At 35.8% G+C, this 24,698-nt stretch overlaps 2 protein-coding genes across 2 annotated transcripts; one reads left to right on the top strand and one right to left on the bottom strand.

Annotated features, from left to right (window-relative positions):
* Positions 1 to 511: 511 nt before the first annotated feature.
* Positions 512 to 15,732, bottom strand: LOC120351699 (phosphotriesterase-related protein-like). The gene is made up of 8 exons (XM_039429718.1): positions 15,548 to 15,732; positions 14,589 to 14,819; positions 13,207 to 13,366; positions 12,398 to 12,588; positions 10,692 to 10,850; positions 9,655 to 9,819; positions 8,887 to 9,104; positions 512 to 1,991 (listed from the first exon to the last, which is right to left on the bottom strand). Exons 2-8 carry the CDS (start codon positions 14,614 to 14,616, stop codon positions 1,860 to 1,862), a joined length of 1,053 nt encoding a protein of 350 aa, XP_039285652.1. The 5' UTR covers positions 14,617 to 14,819; positions 15,548 to 15,732; the 3' UTR covers positions 512 to 1,859.
* A 5,155-nt stretch (positions 15,733 to 20,887) lies between these two features.
* On the top strand, positions 20,888 to 22,838 carry LOC111061378 (aspartate--tRNA ligase, cytoplasmic). The gene has a single exon (XM_022349068.2). The coding sequence runs from the start codon at positions 21,008 to 21,010 to the stop codon at positions 22,601 to 22,603; it is 1,596 nt and encodes a 531-aa protein (XP_022204760.2). The 5' UTR covers positions 20,888 to 21,007; the 3' UTR covers positions 22,604 to 22,838.
* The last annotated feature ends 1,860 nt before the right edge of the window (positions 22,839 to 24,698 follow it).

Raw genomic sequence — 24,698 nt, 5'->3', positions numbered from 1 at the left:
GCTCCTTGTATTGTGGAAAACACCTAATGTTTAGCTTCAACAATCATCACCAACTAAATTGTCCTTACAGTGATATTTCGCTCAATGATATAAGTTCATGAGGTTATGTTCTATGGGAATGATCCGTTAGATGCACTGGTAAGATGAATCATAACAATGGGAGGATATTGTTGATCAAAAACTAAAATTCATCAAAGTTATTTTTTCTTTAAATTTTACTTTTTTTGAAACATCATAGCTCAGTAAACATTGGAGATAGACAGTTCCGGATGATCTCATTCTATTCATAATTTCAAAAAATACGAGAGAAAATTGTTCTGTCCCATTACTGGATTTGTCGAAAATAGCTGAAAACTTGAAAATGAACAGAAGATACGAGGTTTTTGAGCCACTCTGTACCTAGCACAAGGAAATTTTGCATGAACAAATTGGTTCTGTATTAGTCCTTGTAATTTTCCATTTTTAAATTCGATCAATTCATGAGGTGCTGTGAAAAAAAAACAAAATATTATTGTAGGTACATAAGCTTTATTTTATACAAATATACAGTCAATATAATAATTACATCTATAGAGGATTAACAATTATCCAAATGAGCTTGAAATTTAAAATGCATATTGTCCATATATATCTCCATCTTCTACTCTTATGTAGTTATTTTCTCTATTCGGTTGCTGAATTTACTTCATTTATTTATATTTGCGCATTTGATGATTCGAAATTTTATCATTCAATAGATTGATAATCGCCTTTTTAAACCCTGTTTCATAAAACCCCAGTAATACAGGGCCTGTATTAAGGGATTTATAAATTAAAATTTGCAATCCTGTAAAATTATGTTTCATAAAAATAATTCTACAATAACTTGTAAAATCACCTGTATTACAGTTCCTTTATTTTAAATTAATGTTTTCATTGGACAGCGAGCCTAATTTAATACAAAGTGCTACTTAAGATGTTTTGGTGGAAAATCCACATTATAAAATTTCTGACGATGGACAGATTGCATTCATACAGGAAAATAACATTGTTAATGATAAATAGTTGAGAAATTATAATAACTACTTAACTTACATAACTTATCATAATAGTTATGTAAGTAGTAATGTTTCAAAAAAAGAGTTAATTATCAATGTTAATAATTGAATTAACGTCATTAATTGAATTTTTTTAATAGAAAACATAAAACATTACGGTATGGACGTACATTTTCTGAATATTTTCAATAACGCTTTATTGAGGAAAGCTTAATATAAACCGTTCATAATATTGATATGTTTCCTGCATCATATTGTAAGAAATTCTGTCCTGGAAACTATGATAAAATCCTGTATTATTTACTTGTAATACAGGCAAATGTCTTGTGAATTGTTTTACAGGGAAAATTGTTTATGAAACACAAACTTCTAAATTTTACCTGTAATACAGGAAATTTTCCTGTATTACAGGACTTGTAACTTTTATGAAACAGGACCCAGGACTTGTAACTTTTATGAAACAGGTCCCTGGTAAAGCTTAGAATTTACTTCCTGTTGAAAAATGCTTACCTTATCAGCTCCTATAGACACTTATAGGATTTCATATTCTATTTATAAAGGTATTTCCCAATTTAGATAATGAATCAAATAAAGTTGTCCGTTTTCTATTTGTGAATTAATTTGTTGACTTGGTAACATCCCTATTATCACGTATAGTATTTTTCACTTTAATGTAAATGTTGTCAATTTTTATACAGTGAGTTTCACTTTAAGTTATCAGTATTTTCTATTAAAATCATCAATGCTCTTATTCAATCGATACAATAACAGTTTAAAATGAATGTGAATGTCACTGGGTTAGCCTACTTGGTCCTTTGTTTGTCAGCCACACAGCATAGAGGCCGGATTATCCATGAGAATCTTGTCGATTTGTCGTTGTGATATACCTTTCACAAGCATTTTTGGCACCACACTGGTCAGTAGATGCGAAAATCCATGGCCTCCGAATTTTATCTGAAAATGTATGAACCATATTATTGAGAAGTTTCCCAATATCAAGAATCATTTCCTTGCATTATAAAGTTGGTAATATATTATATAATATCATCATTTAATTTAGGTCCAAAATTCAATTCATTATTCAAATATAAATGAATTACCAATCTGATTTGTCGTGTATGACCACTACCTCCTTAAACAGTTTACGGAGGTAGTAGTATGACTCGGTAAGTTGATTGTTAATTGACCGAGCGAAAAGAGGTTCAAGGTTCAAGTCGATGGTTTTGAGTCTCTCTTTATTGAACGAGCGTTAGCGAGTTCTCACTTTTGACTTACTGAAGGCCAAAGTCGTTGTCCGTCTGTTTCTATGTTCTTTAATAACTTAAAAAAGAATTGATCAGCTTCAAATTTTGAGCACGTATCCTATTCTTCAAACCTTTACAGGTCAAATTCGTTGGACAATAAAATTGACTCGTCACTTTTTAGAATATAAAAATAACATTGAAAGTGCATAGGGAAAAAAATTGTTGTGATTCATCATTTAGTCAGCTTGGATTGAATTCAAGCTATTTCTGTAATTATTTTTCTATTCATTTGAAAAATCTTATGCTATTTGGGAGTATCACACAGACTGTCCTTTAGGCGCTGGCGCATGATTTCAGCTGAATAATACACAACATATTCAATCTATAAGTTCTACATTAACTCACTTCCGTTAACGTATGCCTGCGTTTTTATTGTGTGTCTATAACATACGCAAAGTTATACTACTATATAACATAACTTATACTATAACATACTACTTATTGCGATAGCACTTGCTATGACGTTGACAAATAATGTGCTATGACATATTTTTTGGTCAGTGTTAAATTATTCTTGAGTAGAAGCTACTACTAATTTGGTATTGTACTTTAAAGCTGTCAGTAGTAAGTTATGTGTGATAAGACTCATAGGGAAGTTTTTCAACATGAGTGTTATCAATGTGTAATGAAAAACCTCTGCATTCTAGGCTTTATTGATCAGTAATGAATTCATAACAGATTCAAAATTAGAATAAATAGTTCAACATCTGATAACAGAAACATAATAAGAAAACACTAGTCATATGATGATTCAATATCATCACATTCTTCCCGTCTTTAGGAATTCAATGAATAGTCTTTCAAATAAGAAGGCATTTTGCGCTCTCTATAAGATCTTCGCAGGGTGCCATCAGGAGGCTCTTCTTCATCACTGAGGGGGAATCCTGTATTTGTTTCATCTTGATTTTCATGATAATTTTCTTGATTGTTCTCAGGCTCTGCGTGATCACTAGGCTTGATCCTGCATTTGTATCATCTTGATTTTTATCGTTATCTTCTTGAATGCTCTCTTCTCCTCGAGGGGCAAGGTTTTTCAATGATACAGTTGTCTCTCTTCCATCACTAAGCCGTACCTTGGCATATTGTGGGTTGATTTGAAGAATATCCACCTCCTCGACCAATGGATCGAATTTACTTCTTCGTATAGGTACTTTCATTAGGACTTTGTTTGAAGGGGCAAGCCAGGTTGGAAGTGCTATACCATTACATGATTGTCTATAGTGTCGGAACATCCTATCATGTGGCGTCTCATTAGTAGCCGTGCACAATAGGGATCGAATAGAATGTAGAGAGTCTGGGAGCACAGATTCCCAATCAGATACATCCAAATTTCTATGCTTCAATGTAAGAGACACTGTGCGCCAAATTGTACCATTTTCTCGTTCGATTTGGCCATTTCCTGGTGCGTTATAAGGTGATGACATGGAAGTGGCTACTCCTCGATTATGAAGGAATTCCTGCAGCTCTCTGGATTTGAAAGAGGTTCTATTGTCAGTATGTACATAAGAAGGTAAACCAAATGTGGTAAACAAGTTCACAAGGCACTGAATTACAGTTGATGAATTCATATTCGGACAAGGGTATGCAAACGGAAACCTAGAGTACTCATCAATTATTGTCAACAAATATTTGTTTTTAGTTTTTGATGGAAGAGGACCCTTGAAGTCCACGCTTAATCTTTCAAATGGATGTGTCGCCTTTATGAGAGTAGATTTCAATTTCTTGAAAAATTGAGGTTTTATGGCATTACATGTTTGACATGAAGAAGTCATTTTTCTGACATCCTCAACTGAATAGGGTAAATTATGAGTTCTTACCCAATGAATCATTCTGGTCACTCCAGGGTGACACAAGTCACAGTGTAGGGAGTGTAATTTATCGGTTTGAGTTGCATCACACACTCTGGAAAGTGCATCTGCTACTTGGTTGTCCTTTCCTGGTCTGTAAATTATTTCGTAATTGTAGCATGACATCTCCAATCGCCATCGTTGTATTTTTTCATTTTTTATTTTATTTTGATGAGTCATATCAAACATGAATGATACAGAGCGCTGGTCAGTGATAATTTTGAAGAATCTTCCAAGTAAGAAATGTCTCCACTTTTTAAGAGCACACACAATAGCAAAAGCCTCTTTTTCAATGGATGAATGTTTACGCTCACTATCATTCAGCTTCTGAGAAAAAATAGAAGCTGAAACACGTCTTTATAATTACACGTCTTTATTTTATGAGTCATTTAGTGCAGGGCACTGCTGACGTGTTTTATGTCGCTGACGACCACAAAAATAACATTTTTGAAAACTTGAGCTTCCAGTTTTTACAGCTGACAAATTTGTTTCTTTACATGAATTTTCTGAAGAATTATTTGAAGTGGCATTAAGAGTTATTTCAGAAGAGTAAGAAGCTGATTGATTTCTGGCAGATTCCAAGGCACGTGCTTTTTCAATAGCTTCATCAAGAGTTAGCTTGTCAAACTCCAAAAGTCTCAGTCTTATCTGATGAGAGCTGAGGCCCCGGATAAATGAATCACGAATGTATGTTTTCCTATGAGTTTCAGAATCAACATCTGCAAACCCACAATTCTTACTCAGTTGTTGTAAAGCTTGGTTATATTGGTCAATTGTCTCATCTGAAGACTGTTTTCTAGTTGCCAATTTATGTCTAGCGAATATTTCATTTATTGGTTTAACATATGCAGATTTTAGTGCGTCAATAGCCGAAGTATATGAATTTTTGTCGGCAATTGTTTGATAAACAGAATGAGATAGAAAGTTGATAAGCAACCGCAACTTACTTTCATCATCGATGTCTTCTTCGTCAAAAGATGCGATGAAATTCTCAAAAGTCTTTAGCCAGAAGTTCCATTCTTGTAGAGCTGTTGGAGAATTCGGATCACCATCAAACTTGTCTGGTTTCAAAAATTTGTCCATCGTAACGCGAATTTTCAGTTTTCGTTTCCAGAAAAAATTTGAAGATTATACATTTGTTGTTGAATAGAAATTGTGAAATAGAGAATAGAAATTGATTGACTCGTATTTGATAAGATGAATTGATTTGATGATTTTAGATTACTGATCAATAAATTGTAATGAAAAACCTCTGCATTCTAGGCTTTATTGATCAGTAATGAATTCATAACAGATTCAAAATTAGAATAAATAGTTCAACATCTGATAACAGAAACATAAGAAGAAAACACTAGTCATATGATGATTCAATATCATCACACAATGTATATGCACCAACAGAAGATAAAACAGAAGATGAAAAGGAGGATTTTTATGACTTGCTGGAGAGAACCTATGATGAATTCCCAAGACATGATATGAAAATTATAACTGGGGACATGAATGCCAAAGTTAGTAAGGAGGAGGTCTATAGTAGAATAGCTGGAAAAAACAGTCTTCATACAGAGAGTAATGAGAATGGCACAAGGTTGATCAATTTTGCTGCATCTAAAAGATGGTTATAGGAAGTACACTTCATCCTCGCAAAAACATCTACAAGGCTACATGGGTCTCTCCCAATGGAGAGACTTTCAATCAGATCGATCATGTCTTAATTGATGGGCGACACCTTTCCAGCTTAATCAATGTAAGGACCTACAGGGGAGCAAACATTGATTCTGATCACTATCTTGTTGGAGCAGTAGTAAGCACGCATATCAAGAGTAAGGACAATAAAGGGGTCTCCAACTACTAAATATAATGTAGTAACTTAATAATCCTAACACAGCACAACAGTTCCAGGAAAAAGTGAGTGCACAACTGAGGCTGGGAATGGAGGAGAATGAAGGATATGATTGTTGGGGAGCATGTGTCCAAGCACTGGATGGTGCAGCAAATGAGATTCTTGGTTTGATGATGAATGTCATGAGATTTCTAAGAAGAAGAACGAGGCCTACAAAATTTAGCAGCAGCGAAGGACAAGAAGTGCTATAGAAAGGTACAAGGGATTGAGAAGGGAGGAGAAGAAAATGCACAGAAGAAAAAGGCGGGAATTTGAAAATGCTAAATTTGACAGTATTGAGAGACTGGCAGGGCAAACTGAGACAAGGAAATTTTATGCCATGATGAATGATCAAAGAAAGGAGTTGATGCCAAGACCTGTAGTGTGCAGAAGCAAGAATGGCACTCTGCTGAGTGAGCAAGGAGCAGTGATGAATAGGTGGAAGCAGCACTTTGAAGAGCTTCTAAATGGAACCGAGGAGCCGCAGCCTGAATCCATGGAGCAAATGAATCCAGTTACTGACCAACAAGAAATGGAGGAGCCAACACTGGAGGATGTTGTCACAGCTATAAATAAACTCAACAACAACAGATCTCCAGGGAAGGATGGAGTAGTGGCAGAGCTTTTCAAACATGGTGGAGATACTCTGTGGCACCTTATGCACAAATAGTCATCAAATCGTGGAGAGAAGAGACCATGCCTCATACATGGAATCAGGGAATACTATGCCCCCTGTTGAAGAAAGGTGATCCCATGAATTGTAAGAATTTCAGAGGCATTACTCTATTGAATGTTGGCTACAAGATCTTCTCAAATGTCCTCTATGAGAAACTGAAACCTCATACTGATGGGAAATAGAACTACCACCTGCTGGGAATGGGAACTACCAGGCAGGGTCTCGTGTAGGAAGATCCACAGTGGACCAAATATTCTGCTTGCGACTTCTAATGGAGAAGATGCTAGAGTACAATGTCAACTCTTTCCATATGTTTGTGGATTTTAAGGCTGCATATGACAGTGTAAAAAGGAAGAAACTGTATGATGCCATGTATGAGCTTGAAATACCTCATAAACTTATAAGGCTTGTTAAAATGACTATGAGTGCAGTCCAATGCCAGGTAAGAGTACAGAATCTTCTATCGGATCCATTTCAGTCTTACAATGGTCTTAGGCAGGGTGATGCTTTAGCATGTCTGCTTTTCAATGTGGCATTGGAGAAAGTGATACGAGACTCCAAAATTGACACTAATTCAATTACTGGCTCATGCTGATGACATTGAAATTGCAGCCAGATCAGTCCCCTATATGATGGAGGCATATAATAGCATGAGAGGGGCAGCAAATAGTATGGGACTGATTATAAACAAGCAGAAAACAAAGATTATGGTCTCATCAAGGTCCAATGCTCATAGATTAAATGATGCACAGTCTGACCTGATAGCTAATTGTGGTTTGGAGGTGGTTGATGAGTTCGTCTACCTTGGGTCTTCAGTAAACTCAAAAAATGGAACAGCACATGAGATCAGGCGAAGAATCCTACTTGCAAATAGGACATACGTCGGTTTAGCCAAACACTTCAGATCAAGGAATTTGAGCCGAGAGACAAAGATAAGAATCTACCACACACTGATTCTTCCTGTGCTGACCTATGCCAGTGAGGCATGGACCCTAACAAAACTGGATGAGAATATGATCAACATTTTCGAACGAAAGATTCTACGCCGAATTTTTGGTGGTGTGCAAATTGATGGAGTGTGGCACAGAAGAAAGAATAGGGATCTGTATGATATGTACGGCCACACCAATGCACTGGCTATTATCAGAGTAGGGAGACTCAGGTGAGGGGCCATGTTGAAAGAGCTGATGACTCGATCCGGCTAAAAGAATCATGAACAACATGGAAGGAAGAAGACGCCCTGGTCGACCAAGACTGAGATGGAAGGACTCAGTCACTGAAGATGCAAGGAGGCTTGGTGTAAGAAATTGGAGACGAGCTGCCATGGGCAGAGTAGAATGGAGGCGATTGCTGGAGGAGGCCAAGATCCGTTTTGGATTGTAGAGCCGTGGATGATGATGAGAAGCTACTATAAGTGTTCAATAATACTTGATTATCCAATGTACGTACTTATTTATTTCATTTTTGTATCATTTATTAACATATTCAAATGTTGAGATCATTGAAACGGTTTAGGATATCGATGTGTGGGTTTCGCCATCGATTTTCTTTTGAAATTCTCTTTCAAAATCATGTATCACATGATCACGTTCCCATTTGGATAAATGAAGTTGGATTCAAAATGAAGCTGGATTTGAAATGAAGTTGAATCCGTATGACGGATCCAAGACAGGGACAAAAGTTTTGAAGCGACTGAAAGAAGTTTTTTTCAATTGGAATAGGTTTGGAACCTTCTGTCATATCATACTTGTGAAAGAAATATTTAGCTGTATCCATAATAATTCTCACCAGCTCTGTATAATTACAAGTTGCGGATTTCAGAGATCAAAACAACAGTTTATGAGTGAGTTCTTCAACCCAGGGGGTCACTAGTCTAAATTTGTTCCAGATTTTATAGATGATTTGTTTTGTTTAGAATTACGGTAGATTTATTCGTTCAATTAAGTTCAAAGGTGAATAGAAAGAAGATGTGTGTTGCTTATCACGTTTCATATGACTCGCCCTTTAGTATTTAGAGATCTCTTTCTACCCCCCTCTGGGGCGGTTACACAAAATTCAAGTAGCCCTTACCAAGATGTTCATGAATCAAGAAAGATATCTATCTATCAAGATAGTGAATGATTCGATTTGATTCACCCACCAGTCTGTGTTTAGTGTGTATATCATGTGACACGAGTATTTTGTCATCTCCGCTGTTATTGATGACAGCGATTATTTGATCGATTCTCTGTGCATCAGACCGCATGTCGACCGATGGATTCAGTTGGTACAGCGAGCATTCCGTCCCGAACAGGTCGAACTGGCAGTAGCCTCCCTGTGACGCATACTCCAATAGCGATTCCTCTGTTAATAGCGTCCCTGAAAAAGTTAGTTTTGTTTAGTGGATGTTCATTTCAAATAGGATGATGTTTCCAACTATCCATTCAACATTTCAATCAGTTTTGTAGCAAGATAAGTTTCAGAAATACTTACCACCAACGTAATCAATGAATCTCCGAAAAATACCCTAGGCACCTTATAAAATGGTTTGAGATATCGATGTGAGGCCATCAATGTTCTTTTGAAATTCTGTATCAGAGTCACATGATCTGGATTCGAAATGAAGTTGGATCCATATGACGGATCCAAGATTACGGACAAAAGTTTTAAAGCGACAGAAAGTAGTGTTTTTCAATTGCAATATTCAATCCCCATGGAACCTTCTGTCATATCGTACTTGTAAAAGAAATATTCAGCTTTTCCCATAATAATTCTCGCTCCAACTCTGTAATATTACGAGTTATGGATTCCAGAGATCAATACAACAGTTCATGAGCGAGTTCTTCAACCCAGGGGTTTACTAGCATATTATTCTTATTCAGTACCTTTCAATGGATTACGGTATTTGAATTGTAGTTAATTTACTCACTGTCAAGATGCGACATGACAGTTCTGCTAGCCTTGCCTCCGGCTTCCTGAAATATGCGCAGTATCTCGAAGGGAGCCTGCTGGTCACGGCCTGGGTGGAAGCTCACCGCACAGTTCACCTCCGACTGCACTTGGGCTGCACTCTCAATCGCTCGCTTCTCAAAATCTACAACAATTGATTGATTCACAACTGGAGGTAAATTCATATTTTAAAGTCATTCACTACAAGCATAAAGCATCATGAATTATTCATTTATTAAAACAATTATTGTCTCCAGTCTCATCCATCATATAGCAGCTTACGATAGCATATTATTAGATACTATTAGATCTTGGCTTGAAACCCTCCTATAACGATCATAACACTATGCTACTTGCTCCTAACGGTAGCACTACAATCGTTCAAGTATATCAACTGCATCAATTAATAGTGTATAACAGGAGGTTAGCACTTTTATAAATATTAGCATTCATATTTTATCATCATCATCATCATCATCATCATCTTCAACCCTAAGCATTACAATATGTCGATAGCATCAATAGTGTAGGCTATTGTACTTGTACAATATAATATAACAAATTAAGGAAGCATTAAGCAGAAACAATGCTCTGAAAAGGACTGTAATTGTCCGCATCAATGACCTATTGGAAGCAATGTAGATATATAGTAATAGTACAGGCTCAGCCTAGTTTTTCCTCCAATGTAATAATTGTATTATGATTATAGTGTTTTTTTACAACAAAAGAATGAATCAATCAATCTAGTTAATATAAGACCTTACGAAAATAACTGATTACAACCAGTGGTCATATGATACAAAGTTACAACGTTTATTTATTTATTTATCCAATCATTCAACATTTTTACACAACTTACAGAAAAGTACCACAGGCTCAAGCCCAATACGGTTCCAATTCTAATTTTCATAGAATGATGTGATATTATTGGCTTCATCATCACCCTCAGAGAATTAGTTGAATAATAATTATGTAATATGTAGTAATTGTATTTATTATAATATGATAGGCCATTACCATCTATTGGCCAAGAGCTGGCTTGCTCCGCAATCATACCACACTTGACATCAGGAAATCCTAAACATCCATCAAGCAATTCGGCTTTCATATAGTTGTACATTTCTTCTGAACTTTTACTTAACGCTGATCTGCCTTGAACTCCACTCACATAATACCCTGCGAAAAAGAATGCTTTTAAAAATCTCTAAAACATTGGAAGGAATGTTGTAAGAGTAATTATTTGAGAATTATTAATTAATGGCATTTCACTATAATGAACAGCTGGACAGCGTTGAAAGTGAATATTACATGAGGTATAATCCAATAAAGAATAATTCATACTAGTAGAATCGAGTAAAAATCGTACATTCGTACAATGAATTATTGTGAATTGATCTATTTTTATAGTTAATAAAATTAGCTAACTAGTTAGCCTATTAGTGAATTGAAAGATTTGTTTGAATTAGTTTTTAATCCATGTTGTCAATCCTTCATTTGTCTCTGGAATCTACGCTTTTGAAAATTACAAAATTAGCTCCTATTCACAAGAAAGGAGACAAGAACAAGTTCAGACCGATATCAGGTCCATCACTCTTTTCATTTCTAAAATATTAAAAAAAGCAATGAAAAAGAAATTGATTGTGATGATTGAATTCAATTTGATTGATGAGGAACGACAGCATGGTTTCCAGCGCTGGAAATCTGTAATATCATTGACAGTTGGGTCAATAATCATCAGAAATTTTCAATGTCTCAAGTGTTCAATAGGTTCTAATGGGTTATTAAGCATGTCGATACTGGGGTCGCCGCACATCAACAATTCAAATGGACTCAACTGAACTGCACTCATGTGGAGTGAGTTATAGATATCTGCACTGCGATATATTTCGGGTAGAAGACAGTATACGGTATGTGACAGTGAGAAGTAGAATCAATTCAGGGTGAAACTACCCTTGGGTCTCCCCACCATTGAGAGCCATACGTTAATAATAATAAGGACAGAATTGAAGTATTCTGGAATGATCTTATAAGGGTTACAAAAGTTATGTACCACAACCTCAATGGTTCATTCTGGGCCCAATTCTCTTCATAATCTACTTGAAGGATGTGCAGTTTTCAAAAATGAATAATTGAATAAATATTTAATATCGATCAGTATTTCCGTACTCGTTTAGAGAATTCCTAAGACGATTATTGTAAATTATTCTTATTATTTGTTGACACTACTGTTCATATTACAAAAATGGAATAACATGCAATTATTATTATTGCATTACAATAACATGCAATAATGGATGAAGTACAGTACAATTTGTTTCAATTTGAATAATTTTTTAACTGCTGGTCTAGCTTTCTCTGATTACTCTATATTAATTTTCATGAAATGACGAATTTGAAATTGAAATGAAGATTTGAAAAAACGTATTATGTTTAGGCTATAATTATTATGCATTAAAGAAAATGAATCAATTTCTGGAATTAATTAATTATTTTACAATTCAAGGAATAGTTGTAAAGCATGAAATGAATATACTACTATGTAAATTAAAAATTCATTACACTCTAGTAAAAATAAAATTTTATCCACTCATCAATGGCATAAATATTGGCAAACAGGAATTTTCCACTTCAATTCAAATTATCTATCGTGTTGTTGTAAGTATTATTAAGTAAGTAATAGTTCGATTGTTATGATTTTGAGTGACTAAAATAATTCAAATGACCTGTGCCGAGAATTATATTGACTCCAGTCTCTTTGCTTGCTTTAAGCATCAAAGGAATGTTTCTGTTCAGGCCATAAGTTGTATTCTCAATTATGGTTCCACCACCACATTTCTTAAAAAACCTTAGATCCTCAATTACAGCTTCGTCGACTTCAGGTCCCCTGAACTCTAAATTGTACTTGCAGCTGTATCTGGAAGTGAGTCAAATTGAATGAATTTGTACAATTTTAAAAATATAATACAACATAAACTTTCAACAAAATAATAATATTATTTATTGATTAGTATGGACAAGTTGAGGGTTCTCTAAAGCACCTTTGATGTACGTCACAGAGACTTAACTTCTGTAGAATAATAATAACTCATACTCTTATAAGAGTCATTCGAAGCTAAGAAGATTCAGAGCTGAACATTTCTCATATAAGATGATTTTTTAAAAAATCGCAGAATCATAATCATCATCATCATCATCACATTTTAAAAGACAATGAATCTTTTATTTTAGAGTTAATGAATAACTACATTCTCAAGGGTGAGAGCATTTACTTGTTATTCATTTGTGGGCTTGAATCTGGACCCAACCTTCAGTTTTTGTAGTTGTATATTTTATTATGAATCCAAGAGTTTGTTGTTAAAAATAGAAATTTCAGACATTCGTTCATGTATGGATTTGAATGGTCATGGTACTCTTATTCACAAAAATGATGAATATCGTAGCCTATATTAATTATTTATACAATTGACTCCATATTATTTCAATTAACTATTATTTATGATTTTTCCAGCAAACAAATTAGGTAATTACTCACGGATATTGTCTTACAATTCCAACATTCTCGAGCGAAATACCTCCACTTAAATAGGATTCTAGATGTCTTGGCGGTGGGGAGAAAAATTTATCAAAACTGAGTGTCACATGTTCATGAGTTAGCGTTCTTCCCAACTTGTGAACAGAAACTTTCCCAAGAACTGCAAAAATAAATCAAATAATTTATTCAAGAATTTACAGCTATATATATTTGAAAAATTGTAGTATAGGAAAATATGGTGTATATTAGTAGATTTATTTTGAGATTGTTCAATTTGAAAAAATATAGTGGATAAGCTAATGTAATTCTATAATAAAGTACCGTAGCTCATATCAAGCAATTACTTAGGTACTATATTTTTTGTTTTCAATTCAATTAACAGCAAATAAATTTCAAACCAAACCCTGGTAACGGATCTTAAAAAATTCATCTACATTCTAGTCAACTTGCTGGTAATAAATTACTGTATAATTCATATAAACGAACATAACTACAAAATTTAATCATTATTAATAACAAAGTTCATAAATGAATGAAAAGGCCTTGAAAATTATGTACCACACAATGGGTGTTTACATTAAAATATTTGAGTTACAATCCCTAAGCCACCCCCTCATGAGGGTTTGAAATTCAGTTGTACGTCAAAATGTAGAGTATTTGACTAATAACTTATCCTGAAAATTAAGCCTCGTTTACACCAAAGTTATTAACAAAATGTTAATAACTTAATCCTTATTGATTCTATTAGATTGAACGGAACTTGACAAACACTTATGTTCATCATGTGTATGATAATTATTATGTTCAATCTAATAGAATCTATAAGGATTAAATTATTAACATTTTGTTAATAGCTATGGTGTAAACGCAGCTTTAAGCTATATAACAGTATTATATCTACAGCAGTCTCCAGCTTATTGAGTGTTCCCATACATATAACTCACTCTGTATATATAGCCTTTACAAGACTTCATGCACAATAATGTATATAGTATTGATTAGATTTTGATAGAATATTACAAAAAGATTGATGACTCTTCTTGGGGTATTCAGTGACGAGCTTGATGGAATCAATACATTTTTCAACTGAACTATCCTTGGCCTCAATGAATAGTACACTTTGCCTTTATCTTATGAAGATGCTCATGTGAGGTAGAGACGTATATGGAATTCATGGATGCAGTCACATCAAATTCTATCAAAGTGATTGAAGAGTGCCAGAAAATACTTTATAAGTTCGAATTTCTGTTCAATAAGAATTACTTTACACAGTACCTTTTTTAAGTTTTGTATATTATTTGAATGAGATATTTGAAGAATTTAACAAATCATTGTCAAAGATAAGATATTTTCAGAAAATACCTATATTATTATTTATTCACCTGTATTAACGTTGCTATTGCTGGACATGTTGAAGTTCTTTCGATTATTTCAGATGGGGAAAAATAGCAGTAGATGCTGTTTTCTTCCAATAATAGTTGATGAATAAAATAATATCAGAGAAAAAAATAGCATTCATAAGAATAACATTTTTCAATGTGGCTCTGCTCTTCATATATAGGTATATTGCTTGCCTTCCAAAGATTACTTGAGAAGCTAGCACTCGTAATATTCTGAAATTGAAAAATATAAATGGTTGAGGATAAAAAATAAACTATACCGGTACTGTACTTTAATTGGAAATATCGATTGCTTCAATCAACATATTATGTCATGGAATTCACCAACTCTGTATATCAGACAATAAACTTGACAGTAAAAATAAGAAACTCTCTCACTGGTTTTATTGAAAAATATTGTATAGAATATAATAATGAAACATGATATAATAAAGATAAATAGGTTGACCTGGAAATCAAAAGATCATAACATTTTTAGTGCTTACCAAAATGTTACAGAAAAATTGTCAATGACAACTACCGCGGTACCTTGAAATCCTAAATAAAAATTAACGAGAATTTTTATTGAATGAAAAACGACTACCATATCAAGAGAAACTTTTCTTTTTATTAAATTGTTTAATGTTTTTATCAAATTACAAGTTTCTATCATAAATAATTCAAGTAAACATTTTATCATCATAATATTTCTACTCAAAAGTAGGAACCCAACTTTTAAAGGCTAGTGTATCGCTACCATAAAAGCCTACTGTATCGAGATAATAGAAAACTCTGTAAGCTTTTTTCCAACTAAACATAATTTATTCACAAATTTTATCTGCAATCCGTTAATCGTTTTATTACATGGCATGATTGTACCACTACAACCACTACATCATAAAAGAAACTCATGCAATCTACTAGGGTAAGTATATGGTGATTATTCTTAATACGTGACTCACCTATGGTCCTTTTACTATTTTATTCAAATAAATATAAGTTCACTTATACGCTCGAACCTTCACAATGATCAATATTTTTAGCAATGTTTGAAAAACATAATGATCGATACATTCAATGAAACTTGTCAAGCAAAAAACGTTTTAAACTCTTATCACTAACTCACTTGAAAGACTGACAAGTCGCAAGTGTGATAGGACAAAAATGAAAGTTTACGGTCAAGTAGCTATTCAAACGCGGTACTTTTCAGTTTACTGTAGTGGCTGCGCTGCGTTGGCATTGTTACCCAATTTATTTTGTTCTCTATTATCAAAGAAAACGCATCATAGCTGCAGATTGTATGCAGGTCTTAATTAGATGAGAGTTATTGAACAACAACTGTGCCAAAGTGCTGTTACTGTCATTCAAATTGGCAGGTAATTAAAGCAAAAAACCAGGAGGTGGCTCCTAAAATAATTTATTCAAATTCTCTTGAGGATTTTAAGATTTTTGCGGGCTTGAGCCTGCGCACTGTCTGAAAGTCTCTGCAGATAGATCATCGCGACCAAATTAATAGAACGAGTACTTACCTACAGTTAATGGTCACCGTAATCCGAATCCATTCATCCGTTAATGCTCATCCGGTCTATTATACATAATCCTCCATTTTTTGTTCAAATTTTAATTTTTTTTAAATTTACAATTTTTAAGTTTTCTTCTCATTTCTCTGTTGCTTTTAATCTTAATGAACTCCTGAATCCTGTCAAATAGAATTCTCAATAAAATTGTTTTCATTGAAATCAATCCAAACTTTTACTTGAAGGATATAACTTTGTTGTATTTTAATAATTTGCCTATCATATTCTTAATTCCGTACATAATTAATTTATTTTTATAATTAATTCTATTGTTGTTGTATTATTTGAGAAGTTATGAAGTCAGGAAACAACATGAGTATCTCATATTTAATGTCAAATTAAGTGTTTACAATTGTGGCAAAACGAAGCTGGCTTGATCTCAGTGATAGCCCAGCCGCACATATTGGCAATGTGGTAAATTCTCGCTGGGAATGAGGTGGAGGGGGTGATTTGGTTCTTTTTCCATTGAATTGGATAGGAGCTAGAGATATTGAAAGAACTCAGTCCAAACATGAGATCCACCGTGATACATAGCTTTGAACATATAAATTGGTCATTTTTTGTATACTATAGTGAGGTCCACGTTATAATTTATATATATAAGAAAATATATTTTTTAAATATGTGATGATAAATTTTCATGATTGAGATTGAATATTCTGTCAATTAGTTGAATTTCTTCATTGTTGATAAACGATGTGGCAACATCGCAATGCATGAAAGAGATAGCACCATTGAAAGATAGCGCTTTGTTGAACGATAGACAAAGATAACAACACCATTGCAAATAACACACTGCCATTATAACGTGGACCTCACTATATTAAAATAATAGGCCTACTGGTAAAATTAATTTTTTGGGCCGCATTTGAATTATTATGCATTATTTTGAACTGCCTCCACGATCTGAGAAGAATGAACTGTAGTGAGATCCGATGATTGTATCAAAAGTTATGGGTGTTTGAAATTTTGATCCTTGAAGTATCCTTATGCGTGCCTCATCTTCACTGAATTAAGTGGGTGACTCTCATAGAACATGATGCTATGAACTTATATCATTGTGCGGAATCTCAATGTGATGATAATCGAGTTGGTTATGATGGTTGAAGCTGAAACTTGTGTGTTTTTCAAAATACATGGAGCATTGTTTTCAGGTGTGCATGGTAATCTATATAAGATAAAGCGCTTCCTGGTATCAGATTGTATAGCACAAAAATTACACCCAGAGGGATTTTGAATTATACATCTAAATGGAAAGATATTGTTGATCAAAAACTAAAATTCATCAAATTTGATTTTTCTTAAAATTTCCCTCATTTTTGAAAAATTGTAACTCATTGCTCATTGAAGATAGAGAGTTGCGAATGATCTCATTTTATTTGGTATTATAAAATCTGAAAAAAGGCAGGAGCAGATTTTTCTCTCTGATTACACAATTTGAAAATAGCCGAGAACTGGAAAATTAATTGAAAACACGAGGTTTTTGGAGCATTCTGTATCTAGCAAAAGAACATTTTTCATGAAAAATTGATTCAGGACTCTTATGTATCCAGACAATATCTTTAAAAAGATCAGAACTACAATATAAAGCACATAATAGTGACTGGACTTCTACGGCCCATCCATGTAATAATCAAGAGCTCTGTTGTGTGCGGCATACAGAATTTAACAATAGCCACATCATGAGAAAAAATATCCTCTCATTCAGATTTATTCGGTGACATCATAGTTAATAATGTATCGATAGTCAGAAGGCTTTATAAAGCCCTATAGTGGGGTCCACGTTATAATGACAGTGTTTGATTAGCAATGGTATTGCTATCCTTGTCTAACATTCAACAAAGCGGATAGTGCTATATATTTCTCGCTTTGCTCTGTTCAAGAGTGCAAGACTACATTCAACAATGTAGAATCACTTGGGTGCGACCCATCACACAGGGTGGACGCGAGCGTTTTCTGCATTATCTGACTCTGATTGACTGGAGCTTTCTGAAGGATCATCCTGATGCACAGCCCAATTTCATGGCGTTTTTTGATAGACTCCTGACTGGCTTCAACAACTGCTTTCCACTAAAACGTTTCCTCTCTGGAAGGCCTGGTAAATGTGGTGCACTGTGGATTACAGACGACCTTCTTGACCTGAGAGACCTGGTTCTTATGGCGTATGAGCGGTTTTGGGCTGATCGACTTCTGTCCTCTAAACGGACCTACATGGGACTTAGGAGATCATACCAGCGGGCTGCTCGTGCGACCAGGATGCGCTACAACTCTGAGCTGATTGACCGGGCACCCAATAGGTGCAAAGCTGCCTGGGGTATCATCAAGGCCGCTGCGGGTGTTCCAGCTCCTGGTGCTGTTCAGGTATCTGTGGAAGATCTTCACGACGCATGGACCAGCTCTATTCGCGGTATCTGCGAGGGGATCCGAGCTTCCCCTATGGTGGCGGCGGATCTGCTCTCGGCTTCGGTTTGGCCCCCCGCTCTTTGGCTATTGACCTGGCGCCGTATTACTTGTGATGATGCCACTTGAGTTGTGAACTGTTTGAGCAACTCGGCTAGTAGAGACATTTATGGTATGACCAGTGCTACTATTAAGGATGTATTAGCTCTTATTGTTTCTCCCCTGACTGCTTGTATTAATCTGTGTTTCCAGCAGTCTGTATTTTCTTCTCAGCTTGAAATTTCTAAGACAGTGCCTGTCTTCAAGAAGGGTGATAGGCATGATCCTACTAAATATAGGCCTATCTCCATCCTGCCTATTATATCGAAGATATTTGAAATCCTTATTGCTGAGCAACTCCTTACTTATTGTGACCAGTGCGGCCTGTTTTGACCACCCAGTTTGGTTTCAGGAAAAATAGATCCACCACTGATGCAGTAGATTTCCTGGGCTCACCTTGTGTGATCTCAGCAAGGCCTTTGATACAATGGATCATGTTATTCTCGTGGACAAGCTTAGGCATTATAGTGTGGGACCGTCTCCTCTCAAACTGATTCAGGCCTACCTGGGAGGTCGCAGACAGGCGGTGCTGGCTTATGGAGTTCTCTCTGAGATCAGGGATTGTGTTGACTGTGGAGTTCCTCAGGGCTCTGTCCAGGGGGCCTCTGTTGTTTCTTATTTCAGTTAATGATATAGCTCAGGTGGGTGGCAGGTGTGTTGTCTGTTATGCGGACAACACCACCTTCTTCAATGCTGGTCGTGAGATGGGAGGACTGAGGGCAGCTATGGTGGAGACTGGGGCATTTACATCGGACTGGCTCTCTGCCAATCGCTTCCTCCTCAATGAAGACAAAACTCAGTCTCAGAAATGGGAACGAATACAATTTTGCCCCCGTCAAACTGTTCGGATTTACCCTTGACAGGAAGCTCTCATGAGGCGAGCACATTGAGACAGTCTGTGCCAGATTGAGCAGAGTGGTTTCCGTGCTGAGAGGTCTCAAATACAGTGTGCCACCTCATTATCTTAAAATGTGCTATTTTGGCTTTTTTCAGAGCATGATTTTATATGGCCTCCCCCTCTGGGGTGGAGCCACAGATGTCGCCCGAGTCCTTCGTCTCCAGGAGAGGGCCCTGAGGATTATTTGTGGGGCTGGTGGATTAGCCCACTGTCGCCCGCTTTTTATCAAAGAGAGGATCCTCACCGTCTTCTCCCTCTATGTTCTTCATAACCTTTGCAGAACACATGCAAACGTGGGGTTGCTCGTGACCCAACAGAGCTTCCACCCGTATGAGACTAGGGGTAGACTCAGGCTGGATCTACCCTACCAGAGGCTGAGCAGAACTCGGACTGGTCTGGCTCATATGTCTATCAGCCTCTATAGTAGGCTGCCTCTGTTGGCCAGGGATCTGCCTGCTGTGCGGTTTCGAGGGGCTCTGAGGAGCCTGCTGATGGATCACTCTCTGTACTCACTCCGTGAGTTCTTTATGTTGGAGAGCAGTGTGGTGAGTGCCTATTTTCTTATTTGATTTCTGCCTCCGGGCAGTCGTTTTTCTTTTGCTTTTTTGACGTGTCCCAGTGGGCTTCACTTTAGTGATCCCTTTTATGGACCTATTTAAATAAATACTAAATACTTAATACTAACCAATCTTTAATTAACAAAATATTTCATCATAATTATGAAAACTAATTATGAGATTATTGAGAAATATAATTTCTTGCTTGATAAAATATAATTTATTATTTTAAACAAGAATAAACAGTTAATATCACATCAATAAACCTGTATCAGCTACCATCTATAGAAGGATTGACAAGTCGAGGATCGGCAACGTTGGTCTCCTATCTATCTCCACTGCCATTATAACGTGGACCTCGCTAAAGTGACGCGTCATCAAAGGAATCTGACTCATGTGAAAGAGCGCTCTCTGATTTGAGCATTCAGGATGTCCATAGTTATTTAGTACATCAAAACATATCATACCGAGTACCGACCCATTAACGACAACGCTCAGCAGATTCCGACCCGGCAATATTCAACTTACAAGATTTGACTCACATTGTTGAAAAATTGAGAACATCCACAAGAAAGAAGAAAAGGTGAGTAGGTTGTGCATTCGCTTTGTGATGGCAATATTTCAATATCATTCGAAAAGTCCGATCACAGTGCTCAGTAACCGTCATCACAAAGAACGTTACTTTTAAAGAACTGAATGAATAGAAACGTTACCTGCGCATGCGCATCAACATGCTGCGTAAGGTTAAGATGGCTCTTTACGTTTCACTTTCACGAATCACGAGATTGATATTTGAGGTTATGTTGAGATAATACCACTCTTAAACTTATCTTATCTAGATTTATATAATTACAACTTTCAGACATTTATTGATAGTGCTACACTTCAAAGATGGGCGTTGAGGATAAAGTTCAAACTGAAGATCCACAAGTCAAATCGAAAAAGCAGCAGAAGAAAGAGGCAAAAGATGCACTCAAGGCATCCAAGAAAGAAGAACGAAAATCAGCAGCAGAGGACGCACTTGTCGAGGAAAAAGATATTTCATCAGGTAAATACGGCAATCTTCCTTTTACCGATAGTCTGACAGGTCTTGAAAGCTATGTGGATGTGAAAGATCTTACTCCTGAACTCAAAGATAAAACTGTTAGGATAAGAGGCCGTCTACATACTAGCCGTGCTAAAGGTAAGCAGTGCTTCATAGTTATCCGACAACAATTTGACACCGTTCAAGGATTATGTGCTGTTAACGATGTTGTGAGTAGAAGTATGGTCAAGTTTGTATCCAATATCACAAAAGAGTCAATTATTGATGTGCTAGCCACTGTAGTTTCGGTAAAATCAAAAATCGAGTCCTGCACTCAAAAAGATATTGAACTGCATATTGTTGAGGCATGGGTTGTTAGCGCAGCTAAAAGTCAGCTGCCTTTGTTGATTGAAGATGCATCACGTCCCATCAAGGATGAAAATGAGGAGGAAGAAATAGAAGGGTTGAATATTCGTGTCAGCCAGGACACAAGACTAGACAACCGCGTACTAGATTTGCGCACACCAGCAAACCAGGCCATTTTTCGGTTGGAGGCAGGAGTTTGTAAACTGTTTAGAGACGTCTTAACATCATCCGGTTTCATTGAAATTCATACACCGAAAATAATTGGCGCTGCTAGTGAAGGTGGAGCCAATGTTTTCACAGTCTCCTATTTCAAGGGATCGGCTTACTTGGCTCAAAGTCCCCAACTCTACAAACAGATGGCGATCGCCGCTGATTTCGACAAGGTGTTCACGGTTGGAGCCGTTTTCCGGGCAGAAGACAGCAACACTCATCGACATCTCACCGAATTTGTTGGCTTGGATTTGGAAATGGCATTCAAACGAGACTATCACGAGGTTCTCCACACTATTTGCGACATGTTCACAGCCATCTTTAAAGGATTGAGGGATGAGTATAGCAACGAAATAGCAGCTGTAGGTCGTCAGTACCCTGTCGAACAATTTCGCTTCTTACAACCAGCCTTGATACTAACCTATCCTACCGCAATCGACATGTTACGACAAGCAGGCATCGACATCGGAGATGAGGAAGATTTAAGCACACCCAATGAAAAGTTACTAGGAAGGCTCGTCAAAGCTAAGTACGACACAGATTTCTATGTGTTGGATAAGTTTCCGCTGGCTGTTCGTCCGTTCTACACCATGCCTGACTTTACCCGGCCGAAATATTCGAATTCATACGATGTGTTCATGCGAGGTGAAGAAATCATGTCTGGAGCTCAGCGAATTCATGATGCCGAGTTTCTGACGCAGAGAGCTAGTGAACATGGCATCGATTTGGAGAAGATCAAGGCCTATGTTGATGCTTTTAGGTTCGGATGTCCTCCCCATGCTGGGGGCGGTATTGGCCTAGAAAGAGTTGTCATGCTGTATCTAGGATTGGATAATATTAGGAAGACGTCCATGTTCCCAAGAGATCCTAAGAGACTTGCACCGTGATCTGGATCATTATGTCAATAAATTGATTGCATATTTGATACCAATGAAGCCACCTTGTTAAAATTTGTCCTATTTTCTCTCAGAGCTATAATCATTAATAGTATCAATACTTGTTTCAATTATATTAATATTTTTTTCATTTATTGGTATTCAGATCAATCAATTCATGACAATAATTTTGAATCTGGTCATATTTTGTCTGAAGATTGGAATCATTAAATAACTATTGAATTAATTTATGTTTTTATCAAATTACCTTATCCTATTCTGTCTGAAGGTTACTATCTATCTTTTATAGTGGGATGCATGTCATAAAGTCAGCACCTGATTAACGTTGGGTTGCTACCTTGTGTGTCATTAAACAAAGCTGATATCTCCATCCTTTTCCAACTCCGCGCTGTTGGCAAATCGTTTGTAAGCTGTGTAGAAATATAATTAACTTTCAATATATCAATTTCAAATATCAAAATCTATTATTGAATACTGTATTCAAAATGTATATCTTCTGTTAGAATAGAATATACTTGAGATAGAATTGATCATTATTAACAAGCATCTGTATTATATATATTAAAACTTCATTAATTAATATCAGATCAGATATATACCGGAATTAATTGAATCACAGCTATCTATTATAGAAGGAGGTAGAGACGGAAAAGTGGCAAATCACTGCAGGATATAAATTGAATTAATATAATTTATAGCATTCATTTTGAACAAGTACCTACTTTGTTTCAATCATCAAATACTTTGATCAATATGAATATGTTTCCATTAGATTGTCTTGTACTTGTATAATAATAATTAAATAAAAAAAGAGTGTATCATAAAGGGTAGCTGAGAGTGTTCAAAAGAGTCAAAATAATGGAGCAGCATCGAATCCACCCTCAACTACCTTCTCCGATATACTCTACCTTCGCTGCTCCACTATATTTTGACTTCTTAGGTAATGTCTGAAGTAGTGGTGCCAATTCTGGGTAGCAAGCTTCTTTCCTTCATTATATTATAGATGAAATTGGTTAAAAAGAACACACATGGAAACAACTTTATATTTTCAAACTCATTGTCCATTAAAACAAGTTTGAGATACTAGCAGAGAAAACTATTATAATAATATAAGTGTGAACTTGAATTTAAAAAAAAAAAACACTTTGAAGTGAAAATACACTTACTTTTGTAGTGACGATCGTTTCGACCTGTTGTTGGTCATCATCAGACTATGATCGTCACTACAAAAATAAGTGTATTTTCACTTCAAAAGTATTTTTTAAAATTCAAGTTTAATTTCAACAGTGAAAAAGTATGGATATACAACAGAGTAATATAAGTGTGTATTATGTGCTACTCCATATAGTTACTCTCTAAGATAGCTAGAGTTTGATGATGGTGTAACAACAACAGAAACTAGTATATGAAATTGGTGATTTGATTATCAAGTCGTTTTCATTCAACATCTACCACAACAACATAGAATGTTATAATTAACAAATAATATCTGCTTTCATGAGACATCCTATTCAATTTGAATATCTACCACAACACAGAAGGTTATAATTAGGAAATAATTGAAATAATATTTGCTATATGAGACAATCAATTTCAATTTTCTATATTTTGTCAAAAATATTGATTATAAAATAATGTTCTATGTCGCATTCTTTTAAGGACCTAGTGGAGCGGTGAAGGTAGACTAATGTTTGAGAGTGTTGAATGCATGTTTTTAAATAGTGGCGCACATAGGAGAGCGATATATTTTAACCTATTTAAAGAAATGTTTTTTTTACATTTTCAAGCTTGAAGCTACCTTTGCCGCTCCAGTATATTTTCACCCTAACGGAGATTCGCAATCATCAGGGCGATCTTAGTGTGCGAGTGTATATAGGCCTATGGATGTATGCGTGTGTGCTAAATTTGACAAGTTTTATTGGAGGTGGACTCCTTCCGAATCTGGGAGGCTCCCACACCCTTTGGAACATCATCCTGAGACCGTTTTGAACCTTGGACACTACCTACTGTGTGCACATTACACCATACTACAACTATAGAGACAGCTGCTCCAAGGGCCCAGCCATACAGAGAGCGATCTGCGACC

The sequence above is a fragment of the Nilaparvata lugens genome, chromosome 5 (genome assembly GCF_014356525.2).
Source record: "Nilaparvata lugens isolate BPH chromosome 5, ASM1435652v1, whole genome shotgun sequence".
In the NCBI taxonomy this organism is placed as follows: domain Eukaryota; kingdom Metazoa; phylum Arthropoda; class Insecta; order Hemiptera; family Delphacidae; genus Nilaparvata; species Nilaparvata lugens.
This window is presented reverse-complemented; position numbering and strand designations above follow the sequence as displayed.

What these genes read in the sequence shown, in the direction of transcription:
- LOC120351699 (XM_039429718.1), bottom strand. Translation starts at nt 14,616, where the DNA reads ATGTCCAGCAATAGCAACGTTAATACAG. An exon ending in CAATATAATTCTCGGCACAG is followed by an intron (nt 10,851 to 12,397) that starts GTCATTTGAATT and finishes TCTTTTTCGCAG; the next exon opens with GGTATTATGTGAGTGGAGTT. An exon ending in TGTCATGTCGCATCTTGACA is followed by an intron (nt 9,105 to 9,654) that starts GTGAGTAAATTA and finishes TAACTTTTTCAG; the next exon opens with GGACGCTATTAACAGAGGAA.
- LOC111061378 (XM_022349068.2), top strand. Translation starts at nt 21,008, where the DNA reads ATGGGCGTTGAGGATAAAGTTCAAACTGAAGATCCACAAGTCAAATCG.